This window comes from Hippocampus zosterae, chromosome 2 (assembly GCF_025434085.1).
Source record: "Hippocampus zosterae strain Florida chromosome 2, ASM2543408v3, whole genome shotgun sequence".
Taxonomy (NCBI): Eukaryota; Metazoa; Chordata; class Actinopteri; order Syngnathiformes; family Syngnathidae; genus Hippocampus; species Hippocampus zosterae.
The window spans coordinates 25,583,885-25,594,672 of record NC_067452.1 but is presented as its reverse complement, the minus strand read 5'-3'; the positions used below and the strand labels follow the sequence as shown (position 1 = coordinate 25,594,672).

The following is a 10,788-nucleotide window of genomic DNA, read 5'->3' as shown; positions in this document are numbered from 1 at the left end:
TTCAAAGAAGAAACATAACTCTTTAATTACAATAATTTAGCTTTAAAAAGTGCTGGTTCGTTGGGCTGTACTTTGTGTTTCCACCTCATGAATCTTGTCGACCCTTTCTCATTCCAAATTTCCACAAAAGGCACAGTACTGTCGACACTCTACATGTGTTCTGGATGGCTTTGAAGGCAGGTGATGAACTTTTTCACATCTTTGCCTTCAAAGCAGATCTCGTATATCGATGTAAAGAGTGGAAACCTAAAGCAGGAAGAGAATAATTCGTTAAAATGAACAACTTTTGAACTATTCAGTATTTGCCAGGGAGGCCAGGGAACTTACTTGCTGACCATGTCCTTCTTCTGTAGGATTTTGTATATCTCAGCTGAGGTTTGTGGACCCTGCAGTTTTTGTCCATTGAGCATTTCAGCCTCCAGCTCTGCAATGGACTAATGAAGAAGAAATGTTTTTTAATACAATGTGTAATGAATGCTGTATGTTCTTTTCCTTGTATTGGTTTGCCTCATTGTTTGTCTTTTATTTGTGGTGTTTTGTTTCAATATCATTTTATACATAAATTTTTAGGTGTGCTTTTATGTTCATGTAGTGTGAATTTGTAAATGATTGCATATATTCAGTGTAGATTGTAAACGTGTTCACTCAAATAAATCAATGGGATGCATGAGCAATATGCTACCGACTGCTGTCAGGCTGATGAATAAAAAATAACAATCATAATAATAATAATAATTAAATGATGTGAAGGAAAATTGTAAATAGTACTGCAATTTATCCATTGGTGTTCATATTGTATTTAATTGAAAGATGTTTGTTGTTTTTTTTTCTCTTTCTCCTTTCTTCTTTCTACATACATTCTTGCTGCTGGAGGCTGTAAATTTCCCCAGTGTGGGACGAATAAAGGATATCTTATCTTATCTTATTCCAACAGTTTTTGGAGCGTTTCTTGTGTATTTGTCAGCTAGCTGGAGTTGAGGTGTTGCGGACAGTCACCTTGGAAGTTTTGACGAAAGCCTCTGCAACTTTGCGGTTTCGTCCCCCATAGCAGGTAGTGATGAGGTCAGCCACGCCGCAGCTCTCCAAGAATGTGTCGGAACTCACTTGGCCCCTGCAGAACAATTTGGCAAAGGCAACCATCTCCATCAAACCCAGCCTGATCACCGCAGCCTTGGTGTTGTCCCCGAATCCGAGGCCGTCGCTAAATCCAGCCCCTACTGCCACTATATTCTGTAGACACAAATTCATTTGTTCCTCTAGTGGCCTTGTGAACGGTTTTCATGATAAGCACGCATTTACCTTCAGGGCTCCACACAGCTCCACTGTGTCACTCTCCTGCACCACAGTGATGCGAAAGTTGGGAGTCTGAAGCAGCTCTTTGAAGAGAAGTCCATTTGCCTCATTTGTTGAACCTATATATTTGGAAACATCAGAGAAAACGGTAACTCAAGTAACAACAGTCACACACAAGAGACAGGAAGAAGTGACCCACTAAAAATAATGAAAATAGTGTCACACCAATGGTGGTTTCACAGAACTTCTCTTCCGCCACCTCTCTTGCAATGTTGGCCCCCATCAGGACGCTGACCTCAATTTCCAGTTCCTTTCTGATGATGTCCGATATGAGCTGCAATCCGCCTGGACCCTCGTCGATGCCCTATAGGCAGTTACAGTACATACCAGAATCAAGCAACTCTTGCTTGATTTTGCTATCAGAAAATGAAAAGAGGATCTCACTTTGATGAGTGAAATGCCGATGGCACCGTCTTCCACGTGAGACTTTATTTTCTCACAAAGTGTGCGGATGAATTGGTGTGGGGTGACGAAAATGAGCAACTTTGCTCTTTTCACAGCCTCTGTGACATCTGGAATAGCCACCTGTACAAAATGATTGTAACAAACTGAGATCATACTAGTAAAGTTGATCTCAGTTTCTCAGTAGACTACCGTACTTGCTGGCAGTACATTTGCCAACAAAACTAAAGAATTCTGTTCTAACTCCGCTTTTAAGTGTGTCAACATGACATTTATGCCAAAGAAATATTCAATAGAACTAAAGCTCAATATAAAGAAGGACATTTTGCAACATAATTTTGTAATTATTCCTTTTATAATAGACAATTACCACGTTCTTTGGCAGCTTGTGGCCAGGCAAATATTTGACATTTTCATGCTCCGTGTTAATAATCTCGGTCAGCTTCTTCCCATCGATGATTTCTTCATAAACCCACATGTTCACCACTGGGTCGAACCGGTTTGACGATCTGACATTGACCCCAATGATTTTAGCAATCGAAGAGCCCCTTTAAAACAAAGCAAAACAACAACATCAACAACAAAAAGTGAATTCGTGTGAGGAAATAAACAAAGAGAGTAAAAATGTATACGGGTGTGGATCAACAGTAGGATGTTAAAACGCAGGCAATCAGGCATTACATAAACAATTGACTTTCTAGACAACATCAAAACGCCCCAAAACAAAGCCTAAAGGACAATGAGCCTTAACCCGAATGTATGAACAAATACAGCCTTTTAACCCTGGAGAACCCACGGGGTCAAATTTGGCCCCTATATATTCTGCTACTCAAATGCTACCCTTAAATCCCAAAGGGTCAGATTTGGCCCTAATCCTAAATTGGGATTAAAGCATTTAAAGCAATATTTTTTAAAAACCCATATATTTTGGTGTTCAGTGAACATATAGCAGACATTTAATGTATAATTCACCATTTTCCAAAGAAGAAAGGGGTTCTTGGGTTCTCCAGGGTTAATGTTACCAAATATGTTAGATTTAAGACAGCGTTGTTGTCAGTCTTAAAACACCATCAATACAGTCGTTTTCGGCCGCCAAGATTCTCATAGTGTGGTACGCGGGCTCCCTCTTGTGTTACCTATGTGGAGGACGACGGGGGACAGTAGGAGGCAAGGGGTGGGGCCTTCTTGTTTTCTTTCTTTTTTAATGCAATCCAATATATTTGTTACATTCAGTTCAATTAGTTTAACAAGTAAAAGTAGTCAAAGTACAAAAGTACAGTATATATTTTTGGAGTGTTTAATTCGAAACATTAATTAAGGTTCATTTTTAATTGAACGTTAACATGCAATACACCTTAAGTGAATCGTTATGAGTCCAGGTTGTCCAGGGTTTGATTTTCCTAAAACTGTTTAAACAGTAATATTCAAACGGTGCTGAAACTACACTGGATTACAGTAATATTAAACATATATTTTGGGATAAAATTTCTGCCTCGTTTGTGAGTATTTCGATGAATAATGGCGGTACGGAATTGGAAAACGGATCAAGGGGTAGACTTGATTTTAAAAATTTGACAACTTTTCCTGAAAAGCTAGAAACGGACTATATGTGTATTCTAATCGTTTTGCGTTATTCTTCTCAAATGTGATAGATCATACAAAACAACGTTTCCAAGAAAGAAAGGGAAAACAAACTCGGAAGACCAGTATGTCAGTTCACGCACAGATTGCGTGAAACAGTAATGAAACACCGTTGTGAGACACGTATCTTAAAAACGGAATCAATTTGTACCAGTTTCCCGATCCCAAGATGCAGACTTTTGTCCCGGGCATTTCGATACTGGTCGCCCTTTTCTCTGTACTCTGCGCCGTGCTTGATCTTCCGCGTTTATTAACTTCCTCATACGCCCTATGATTGCACTCGATATCAGGTATCCAGAACACCCCTCAACCTCCCGTCGCCCATAAAACACATTTTAGGAGTTTTTAATCCGTTTCTGTATTTACAGATGTTATTTTACATTAGCAAACTCATTACTGTATCCTTTTTCTTCACGGTTGCGTATATATACATAGCAATGCAGTTCAAGAAATGATTAGTTTTATTTACATACATACAAACGTACATTACATTGAATAATATTGTACAACTGTAATAATTTTATGCCGAATAATATAATTGCTAAGAGAAAAATATAATATACGGTGTATTATTTTCGTCTGACGTCATAACAAAAATGTTGCTTGTGGAAATTTTCCTAATACTGTATAGTAGAGGTATAGTGATATATATATATATATGGATATATATATTTTTTTTACATTTACGAGCAGTTTTATTTACATTTACGAGCCAAGGTGCATCCTTTAACTGACAAACATGAGTATTAGATTTTTGTTATTAGATTTTGTTATTAATAGACACTGGGATGGTTTTCCTGACGTTCACATCACGATTGCAGTGTTACTACTGTACTGTACTAGTTAGAGGAAACATCAAATATTTTCCTTCCCAACGTATTTTAGGTATGGATTGGAATTCTATTTGAAACGTCACGTTTTCTTTCATCAATATATCTTTTTAAAAATGCATTTGATGCAAAAAAATATCTTGCGAATCCCACAACGACGAGCACGTGATGCGTTTCCGGTGGAGCTACCAGGAAGGCTGCCCACTCCCAGCTACTTTAGCTGCATATGTTTAATCAGATTTTATGCACTACACTACTGTATAGTGAATAGGGAAATTGCTTTATATAGGTTGTGTGGTCAACATGACATGGATTTTGAACGCCGTTCTTCATTTTAAAGAAACCTTGTTTCTTTATTCACGTTGTCTTGTTTTGACGAGTTAGTTTAAAGCCAACAGACTGCGGCTAAGCTAAGCTAAAGGCGGTGGTGTTGCCAGTGACTATGCAAGGGGAAACCTCGGCAATACGAATTACGGAAAACGACGGAAAATTGGATGTATTCCCCCAGAACAGGACCCCAAGCTCGAGTAGAGCGAGTGCCAAGAGCTGGCAGTATAGGTGAGCGTTTTTAACACGATGACGCTATAAAGCTAGTTACTGAATCCAATCGTGTTGTGTGTTTATTAGAGAGGACATACAGGTGTGATGGAAAGAACGCCATTCGATTTCAGAGTTGTTTCGGTCGGTGCATTTGTTCTCAGCTAGTCGACTTTTGGCGAGACACATCCACGAGACAGTTTATGCATCACTTTTGTGTGTTTAAGGCTGGGTGCTCCCGTCCATTGATCGTTGTCTGTGCTTGTCTCCTTTTGCATGTTAACATTGGATGCCAGTGACCACATGGAAAATATCGATGGCTACTTAATGAAGTACACCAACTTGGTGACAGGTTGGCAGTACAGGTGAGGTGCTATATTTAAATGCACAACCATTCAAACGTGATGCCTTTTCACTGCTGTTTATGGAGTTGGATATCTTATCCTGTTGTTTCCAGGTTCTTTGTCCTAAACAATGAAGCGGGTTTGTTGGAGTACTTTGTTAATGAGCAGTCCCGGCCTCAGAAGCCCCGTGGCATGCTCCCCCTGGCCGGTGCGGTCATCTCCCCAAGTGATGAGGACTCTCATACATTCACTGTTAATGCCATCAGTGGAGAGCAATACAAGCTCCGGGGTTTGTTTGAACTCATTGTTTCCTGATTGTTTGCTGTCATTCAATTTTGTTTTCTTGCGCCTGGTACTCGCAGGCCTTAATTTTCTTGTCCCCGTCCATTATATTCATAAAATGTTGACATTGTTTACTGATGCATGCCGTTGGAGCAGGGATCAACGTTGATTATGACAGTGTTATAGTGACCCTGACCATGTTTTATTATTTATTTTTATGCATGTCATAATATATCATATATATATAATCTATCATTCTCAGCCACCGATGCCAAAGAGAGGCAACACTGGGTGAGCAGACTGCAAATCTGCACACAGCATCACACTGAGGCCATGGGGAAGGTAAAATTCACTTTGAAACAAGTGGGAAATATAATTTCACTTTCTTCAATTAAACTTTGTGCCACTTTGCGTAGAGTAATCCTCCACCCAAGTCACGCAGCTACTCCATGGTGTCTCAAGGCAGCAGTAGCTCACCCATGTCTTTGCGCCGACCGAGCCAAAACCCCACCTCCTTATTCAACTGGCAAATACACAAGGGCTCATCACTGTATTCCAGCAAGCGTTCCCTCCTGCCAGATCATCTAATGGACGCCAGAGAAGTAAATAATTAAGCACTCATCACTGATTAACCGAAATCTGTATTAATGTCCATCTGTTTCCACCATTAAGTAATTTTACAAACGAAGTTAATGGAATAAGATGGCAAAATATTTTGCTGTACTTTATTGAAGTTTTTGTCACCAATAACCAGACACTCCCCCCTCTAGATGATGAGCCAGGCTCAAGGCCAACACAGAGACCTAATCCAGGGCATAGAGGGTCTACCATCAGCTCCTGGACTTTCCGCTTTAGACCAGGACCTGCTCATGCTCAAGGCTACCTCCATGGCTACCATGACCTGCCTCAATGAGTGCTTACATATCCTGAACCTGCAGCAGGTGGCCAGACAGACAGGTTTGATGGGAGGTGTGCGGCTTGTTTCCTTTCCCTATACTAATGGTGATGAAGGGGAAACTAAATATGTGCTAATGAGTAGTTCTACATGTCAAATCATAGATGTGCTTATACAGAAGAACAGGTCTCTGTCCAATCCAGACAAACAGTGGAATAATTTTGCATTATTGATAAGGAGAGTACCTATTATTGCCACCTGTGTCAATAGTAATATGACCTTAGGTAGCTACAATATACATGCAATGCTTTTGTAACAACTAGCAGTTTTAATTAGCATTTCAAAGTAGTGTTTGTAACTTCAACATTCACACGTTTTCAAAATCATTTGAAACACAAACACAGATAGCTAACGTCCCACTTTTCTGAAGCAGATCTTATTACTTGATGCATATTTCATCAGGCAGCCCCAATCGCAACAGCCAATCAGAATAAGTTGCCCAGCAACACACAAGGTGAATTTGAATTGAATCGGCCCGCCCCGAAACTTGCATAAAAAGATACCACGCCGACAGTCCTGAGCCAATCAGAGGATGAAGATGTTTCCTGTTGGTGCGGCAAACTGTCTGACTGAAGGCTCCAGTTGCACTCTGCTGAGCTTGAACTAAAGCGTTGGCCCAGCACAAGTTACTCTTGTGCCACAAGTTGCAGGCTACCTGTCGGGTACGTGTGTTTGTGCACGCAGCTGTGAGTGTCAGGGGGCCTTGGGAGGGAGCCTGGGGGACATTAATATAATGAGCACCTCTGAACCTGCTGCTCTGCACTGCCCGCACGTGGTAGGATCCACCATTGAGTGGCTGGAGCCCAAGCCTGACATCCTGAAGAATGGCAGCAGTTCCTTGGGTAGCTTCACAACAGGAGAGGGTCTCCTGGAGGAGGGATGTCTGGAGCTCAGCAGCCCAGAGTCCTGCAGCTTCTCTGGGGTAAGACAACAGGAGCCATGCAGTCCTTCCAGAAGTGGGCTAGGGTTGTACCCACATGTTAATTCGTTATTGTCTTGCTATTTCAGGAGCAAGAAGACATTGCTGCTGAGGATGAGATAGTGGACTCTTTCACAGACAAAGAAGAGGACCTGTGTGCGGTGGAGGAGGAGCGCAGTGTCATCCTACACCTGCTCTCGCAGCTGAAGCTAGGCATGGACCTCACGCGGGTAGGTCGAGTTCCATGTGCTGACAATAAACAAATTGTGACATGCTGACTTAAGCTCAGCGGCATGTCTTGCCTGCTGTGTGGTGTGGAGTTCACCTGATTATTTTCACTGATAACAGGCTATGTGTAAATTCTGATTTAAGATTAGGTTGGATCACATATAGTTGGTTAAAAGAAACAGAAAAAAACCAGAGCAAAAAGTACTTCTCTAAATCAGATTTGCAGAAAGAAATATGTTTATGCAGCGTCAGAAGTAGGCATGGGCGGCTTACAAGTTCCAAGGTATTTCATCCATTGAACCATCTATTTTCTACCCCTGATCTGAGGTTGAGTCGCGGGGGCAATAGATTTAGCAGGGAAGCACAGACTTCCCACTCCCCTGGTACTTGTTCCAGCTCTTCTCCGGTCATCCTGAGGCATTCCCAGGCCTGCTGGGAAACACCTCACCAGGGAGGTGTCCAGGAGGCATCCTAATCAGATGCCCAAGCCACCTCATCTGACTCCTCTCGACGTGTAGGAGAAGCGTCTCGACCCTGAGCCCCTCCCGGATGACTGGGCTTCTCACCTTTTCTCCCAAGGAAGAGGCCGGACACCCTGCAGAGAAAACGCATTTCAGCCGCCTGTATCTGGGATCTCGTTTTTTCAGTCACAACCCCATAGCTCGTGACCATAGTTGAGGGTTGCACCGTAGTTTGACCAGTAAATTGAGCACTTCACCTTTTGGCTCAGCTTCTTCACCACAACAGACCGATACAAAGTCTACATCACAGCAGACGGTGCACCGATCCGCTTGTCGACCTTCCGATCCCTCCTGCTGTCACTCGTGAACAAGACCCCAAGATACTTCAGCTCCTGCACATGGGCCAAGAGCTCACAAGTTGCATTGTGTAATAGATACTGTATAAATGAATGAATCATGCCGACTGTCCTGCAGGTTGTTCTACCCACCTTTATCCTGGAGAAGCGTTCTTTATTGGAGATGTATGCAGACTTCATGTCGCACCCAGAACTCTTCGTGGCCATCACAGACGGCAGCACCCCGGAGGAGCGCATGGTTCGATTTGTGGAGTACTACCTCACCTCCTTCCACGAGGGCCGCAAGGGTGCCATTGCCAAGAAACCCTACAATCCCATCATTGGCGAGACCTTCCACTGCTCCTGGAAAGTCCCCAAGACACCACAGTCCTCCTCTGCAGAGCCCGCACAAGAAAGCACTGACCTAGCTGCCTCTCAAGATTCCTACCAAGTGCGCTTTGTGGCAGAGCAAGTATCACATCACCCCCCTGTGTCTGGGTTCTATGCAGAATGCCAGGAGAGGCGCATGTGTGTAAATACCCATGTCTGGACTAAGAGTAAATTCATGGGCATGTCCATTGGAGTCTCCATGATCGGGGAAGGTTAGCAGCTTCTTTTTTTTTTTTTTTTGTCTCACATTAAGACAAAGCTTGTCTGGAAATGTTCTATTTTGATATCTTGATGATTTTTGTCAGGATGCCTGACTTTGCTGGAACATGATGAAGAATACACCTTCACGTTGCCATGCGCGTACGCACGCTCCATTCTCACTGTTCCCTGGGTGGAACTGGGGGGCAAAGTTAACATAACTTGCGCCAAGACAGGCTACGCTGCAGTCATTACATTCCAGACAAAACCGTTTTATGGCGGCAAATTGCACAAGTAAGGACTTTGTTTCACATTGAAGTGCAGGACAAGAGCATGACACTAAATGACATTGTTTTCCCAAATGTAGAGTCACAGCAGAGGTGAAACACAATGCAACCAATGTGGTCGTGTGCCGCATTCAGGGTGAGTGGAATGGCACTTTGGAATTTGCTTATACCAGCGGTGAGACCAGGGTGGTCGACATCACCAAACTGCCTGTAACAAGAAAGTGGGTCCGGCCGATCGAGAAGCAAGGACCAACTGAATCCAGGTCAGTACACTGAGACTTGGTCATGCGTCAGAAAAAACAATCCCAATGTTTATATGTAATTTTTCACTCGGCTCCCATATATGTCAAATGTTCCTTGACAAGGTATATATGTTTATGACACTTTATCAAGCTACGGTATGTAGAAATCAGGAAATGTACTTACTGTATGTTGAATATATTTGCATGCGTTTTAGACGTTTGTGGCAGCATGTCACGGAGGCCTTACGACAGAAAGACATCGACAAAGCCACCGAGCACAAGAGGATTCTGGAGGAGAGACAGCGCTCAGAAGAGAGACACCGGGCTGAGACAGAAACGTCTTGGAGGACCCGATACTTTGACAGGGAGGTAAGGCACCAAAACTCAACGTGGAACCTTTTACTACCTCTCTTGCCAACAGTGGAACGTGTGTTCAAGCTAGATTTCTTTCCACCAGGGTGATGGATGGATTTATCACAAGTTACTCTCCAAAAGCTCTGCTGTCAAATCCTAGTTTCATCTCTGCTGTTGTCGATTTGCCTGTGCAATGAGGGAAAGATGACCTGCACTCACAAACAGATGGACAGATAATATTCACAAAGCCTCCAAGCTTTTGTTCTGATCATATATCCACAGTATACACCAACCAACTTGGACATCCTGTATGACCACTTGGGCACGTTAATGCTATCCAATACCAGAGTTTTCTTTACAATGACGGTGATGCTCAGTTAATTTCAGATAAGTGTTGATTTAACAATATTTTCATGATTGTGATGTGAACGGTACTGCATCATCATAAGCACTGTGGCGAATATTTTAGTTCAAGTAGTTACACGAGAGAGTGGAGCGCTTGTATTGGATATAATTATATTCTTTCAGTGTGTATATACTGTAATCTGTCAATAAAACACTGTACAGTTATTCTATAGCCTTAAATAATCACGTGGATGAGAAGTAACACTGTAGCCAGATTATGATCGATTAAGAGTATACATTGATTCTGATGGAATGCCCACCCCCATTATTTTATTTCCTTTGTTGTGTTGCAGTGGATGAAAGAACTTGATGTTAATGCATGCTGCGACTCTTGCATCTGCATTACAGACTTTATTCAACAAAGGTTTTTAACCAATTGTGCTTGTTTTGTAAAGGAATAAATACAATTTTCTTTAAACGCACTCTCGCACTTATTGCAAAATACAGTAGGCCGGGACACATTTATCCTTATGCGAACAAACACTAAATGCATGTTTATAATGTACAAGTGTGTGTGTGTGTGTGTGTGTGTGTGTGTGCGCGCGCACACGGATAGCGCAACAATTTTGACATTTTAAAATTAATATAGTTGTCCCTGGTGTGTTTTTTAAAAATGTTACGCATA

The 10,788-nt window shown here is 42.3% G+C and overlaps 2 protein-coding genes across 4 annotated transcripts; one reads left to right on the top strand and one right to left on the bottom strand.

Moving 5' to 3' along the window:
* Nucleotides 1-3,695, bottom strand: LOC127595553 (glycerol-3-phosphate dehydrogenase 1-like protein). The gene is made up of 8 exons (XM_052057157.1): nt 3,548-3,695; nt 2,126-2,303; nt 1,738-1,878; nt 1,519-1,657; nt 1,300-1,412; nt 997-1,230; nt 328-434; nt 1-246 (listed from the first exon to the last, which is right to left on the bottom strand). Exons 1-8 carry the CDS (start codon nt 3,586-3,588, stop codon nt 150-152), a joined length of 1,050 nt encoding a protein of 349 aa, XP_051913117.1. The 5' UTR covers nt 3,589-3,695; the 3' UTR covers nt 1-149.
* Nucleotides 3,696-4,377: 682 nt separating this feature from the next.
* LOC127595526 (oxysterol-binding protein-related protein 11-like) lies at nt 4,378-10,581 on the top strand. 3 transcript variants are annotated; one of them, XM_052057116.1, is made up of 14 exons: nt 4,379-4,784; nt 4,854-4,907; nt 5,060-5,128; nt 5,221-5,396; nt 5,652-5,731; nt 5,806-5,991; nt 6,160-6,358; nt 7,124-7,266; nt 7,353-7,493; nt 8,427-8,889; nt 8,983-9,169; nt 9,243-9,425; nt 9,620-9,773; nt 9,862-10,581. In XM_052057116.1, the coding sequence occupies exons 3-14, from the start codon at nt 5,067-5,069 to the stop codon at nt 9,916-9,918; spliced, it is 2,031 nt and encodes a 676-aa protein (XP_051913076.1). In that variant the 5' UTR covers nt 4,379-4,784; nt 4,854-4,907; nt 5,060-5,066; the 3' UTR covers nt 9,919-10,581. The 3 variants fall into 3 exon arrangements, with proteins under 3 accessions (XP_051913075.1, XP_051913076.1, XP_051913074.1); XM_052057115.1 differs by lacking the exon at nt 4,854-4,907 and having other exon boundaries at nt 4,378-4,784; nt 6,160-6,346; XM_052057114.1 differs by lacking the exon at nt 4,854-4,907.
* Nucleotides 10,582-10,788: the final 207 nt, after the last annotated feature.

Excerpts from the sequence above, each read along its gene's own strand:
- LOC127595553 (XM_052057157.1), bottom strand. The coding sequence starts at position 3,588 with ATGCCCGGGACAAAAGTCTGCATCTTGGGATCGGGAAACTG. Across the intron at positions 1,658-1,737 it reads TCGGCATTTCACTCATCAAA|GGCATCGACGAGGGTCCAGG; the intron begins GTGAGATCCTCT and ends AACTGCCTATAG. Across the intron at positions 435-996 it reads CTTTCGTCAAAACTTCCAAG|TCCATTGCAGAGCTGGAGGC; the intron begins GTGACTGTCCGC and ends CTTCTTCATTAG.
- LOC127595526 (XM_052057114.1), top strand. The coding sequence starts at position 4,669 with ATGCAAGGGGAAACCTCGGCAATACGAATTACGGAAAACGACGGAAAA. Across the intron at positions 4,785-5,059 it reads GCCAAGAGCTGGCAGTATAG|TGACCACATGGAAAATATCG; the intron begins GTGAGCGTTTTT and ends ATTGGATGCCAG. Across the intron at positions 7,494-8,426 it reads TAGGCATGGACCTCACGCGG|GTTGTTCTACCCACCTTTAT; the intron begins GTAGGTCGAGTT and ends ACTGTCCTGCAG.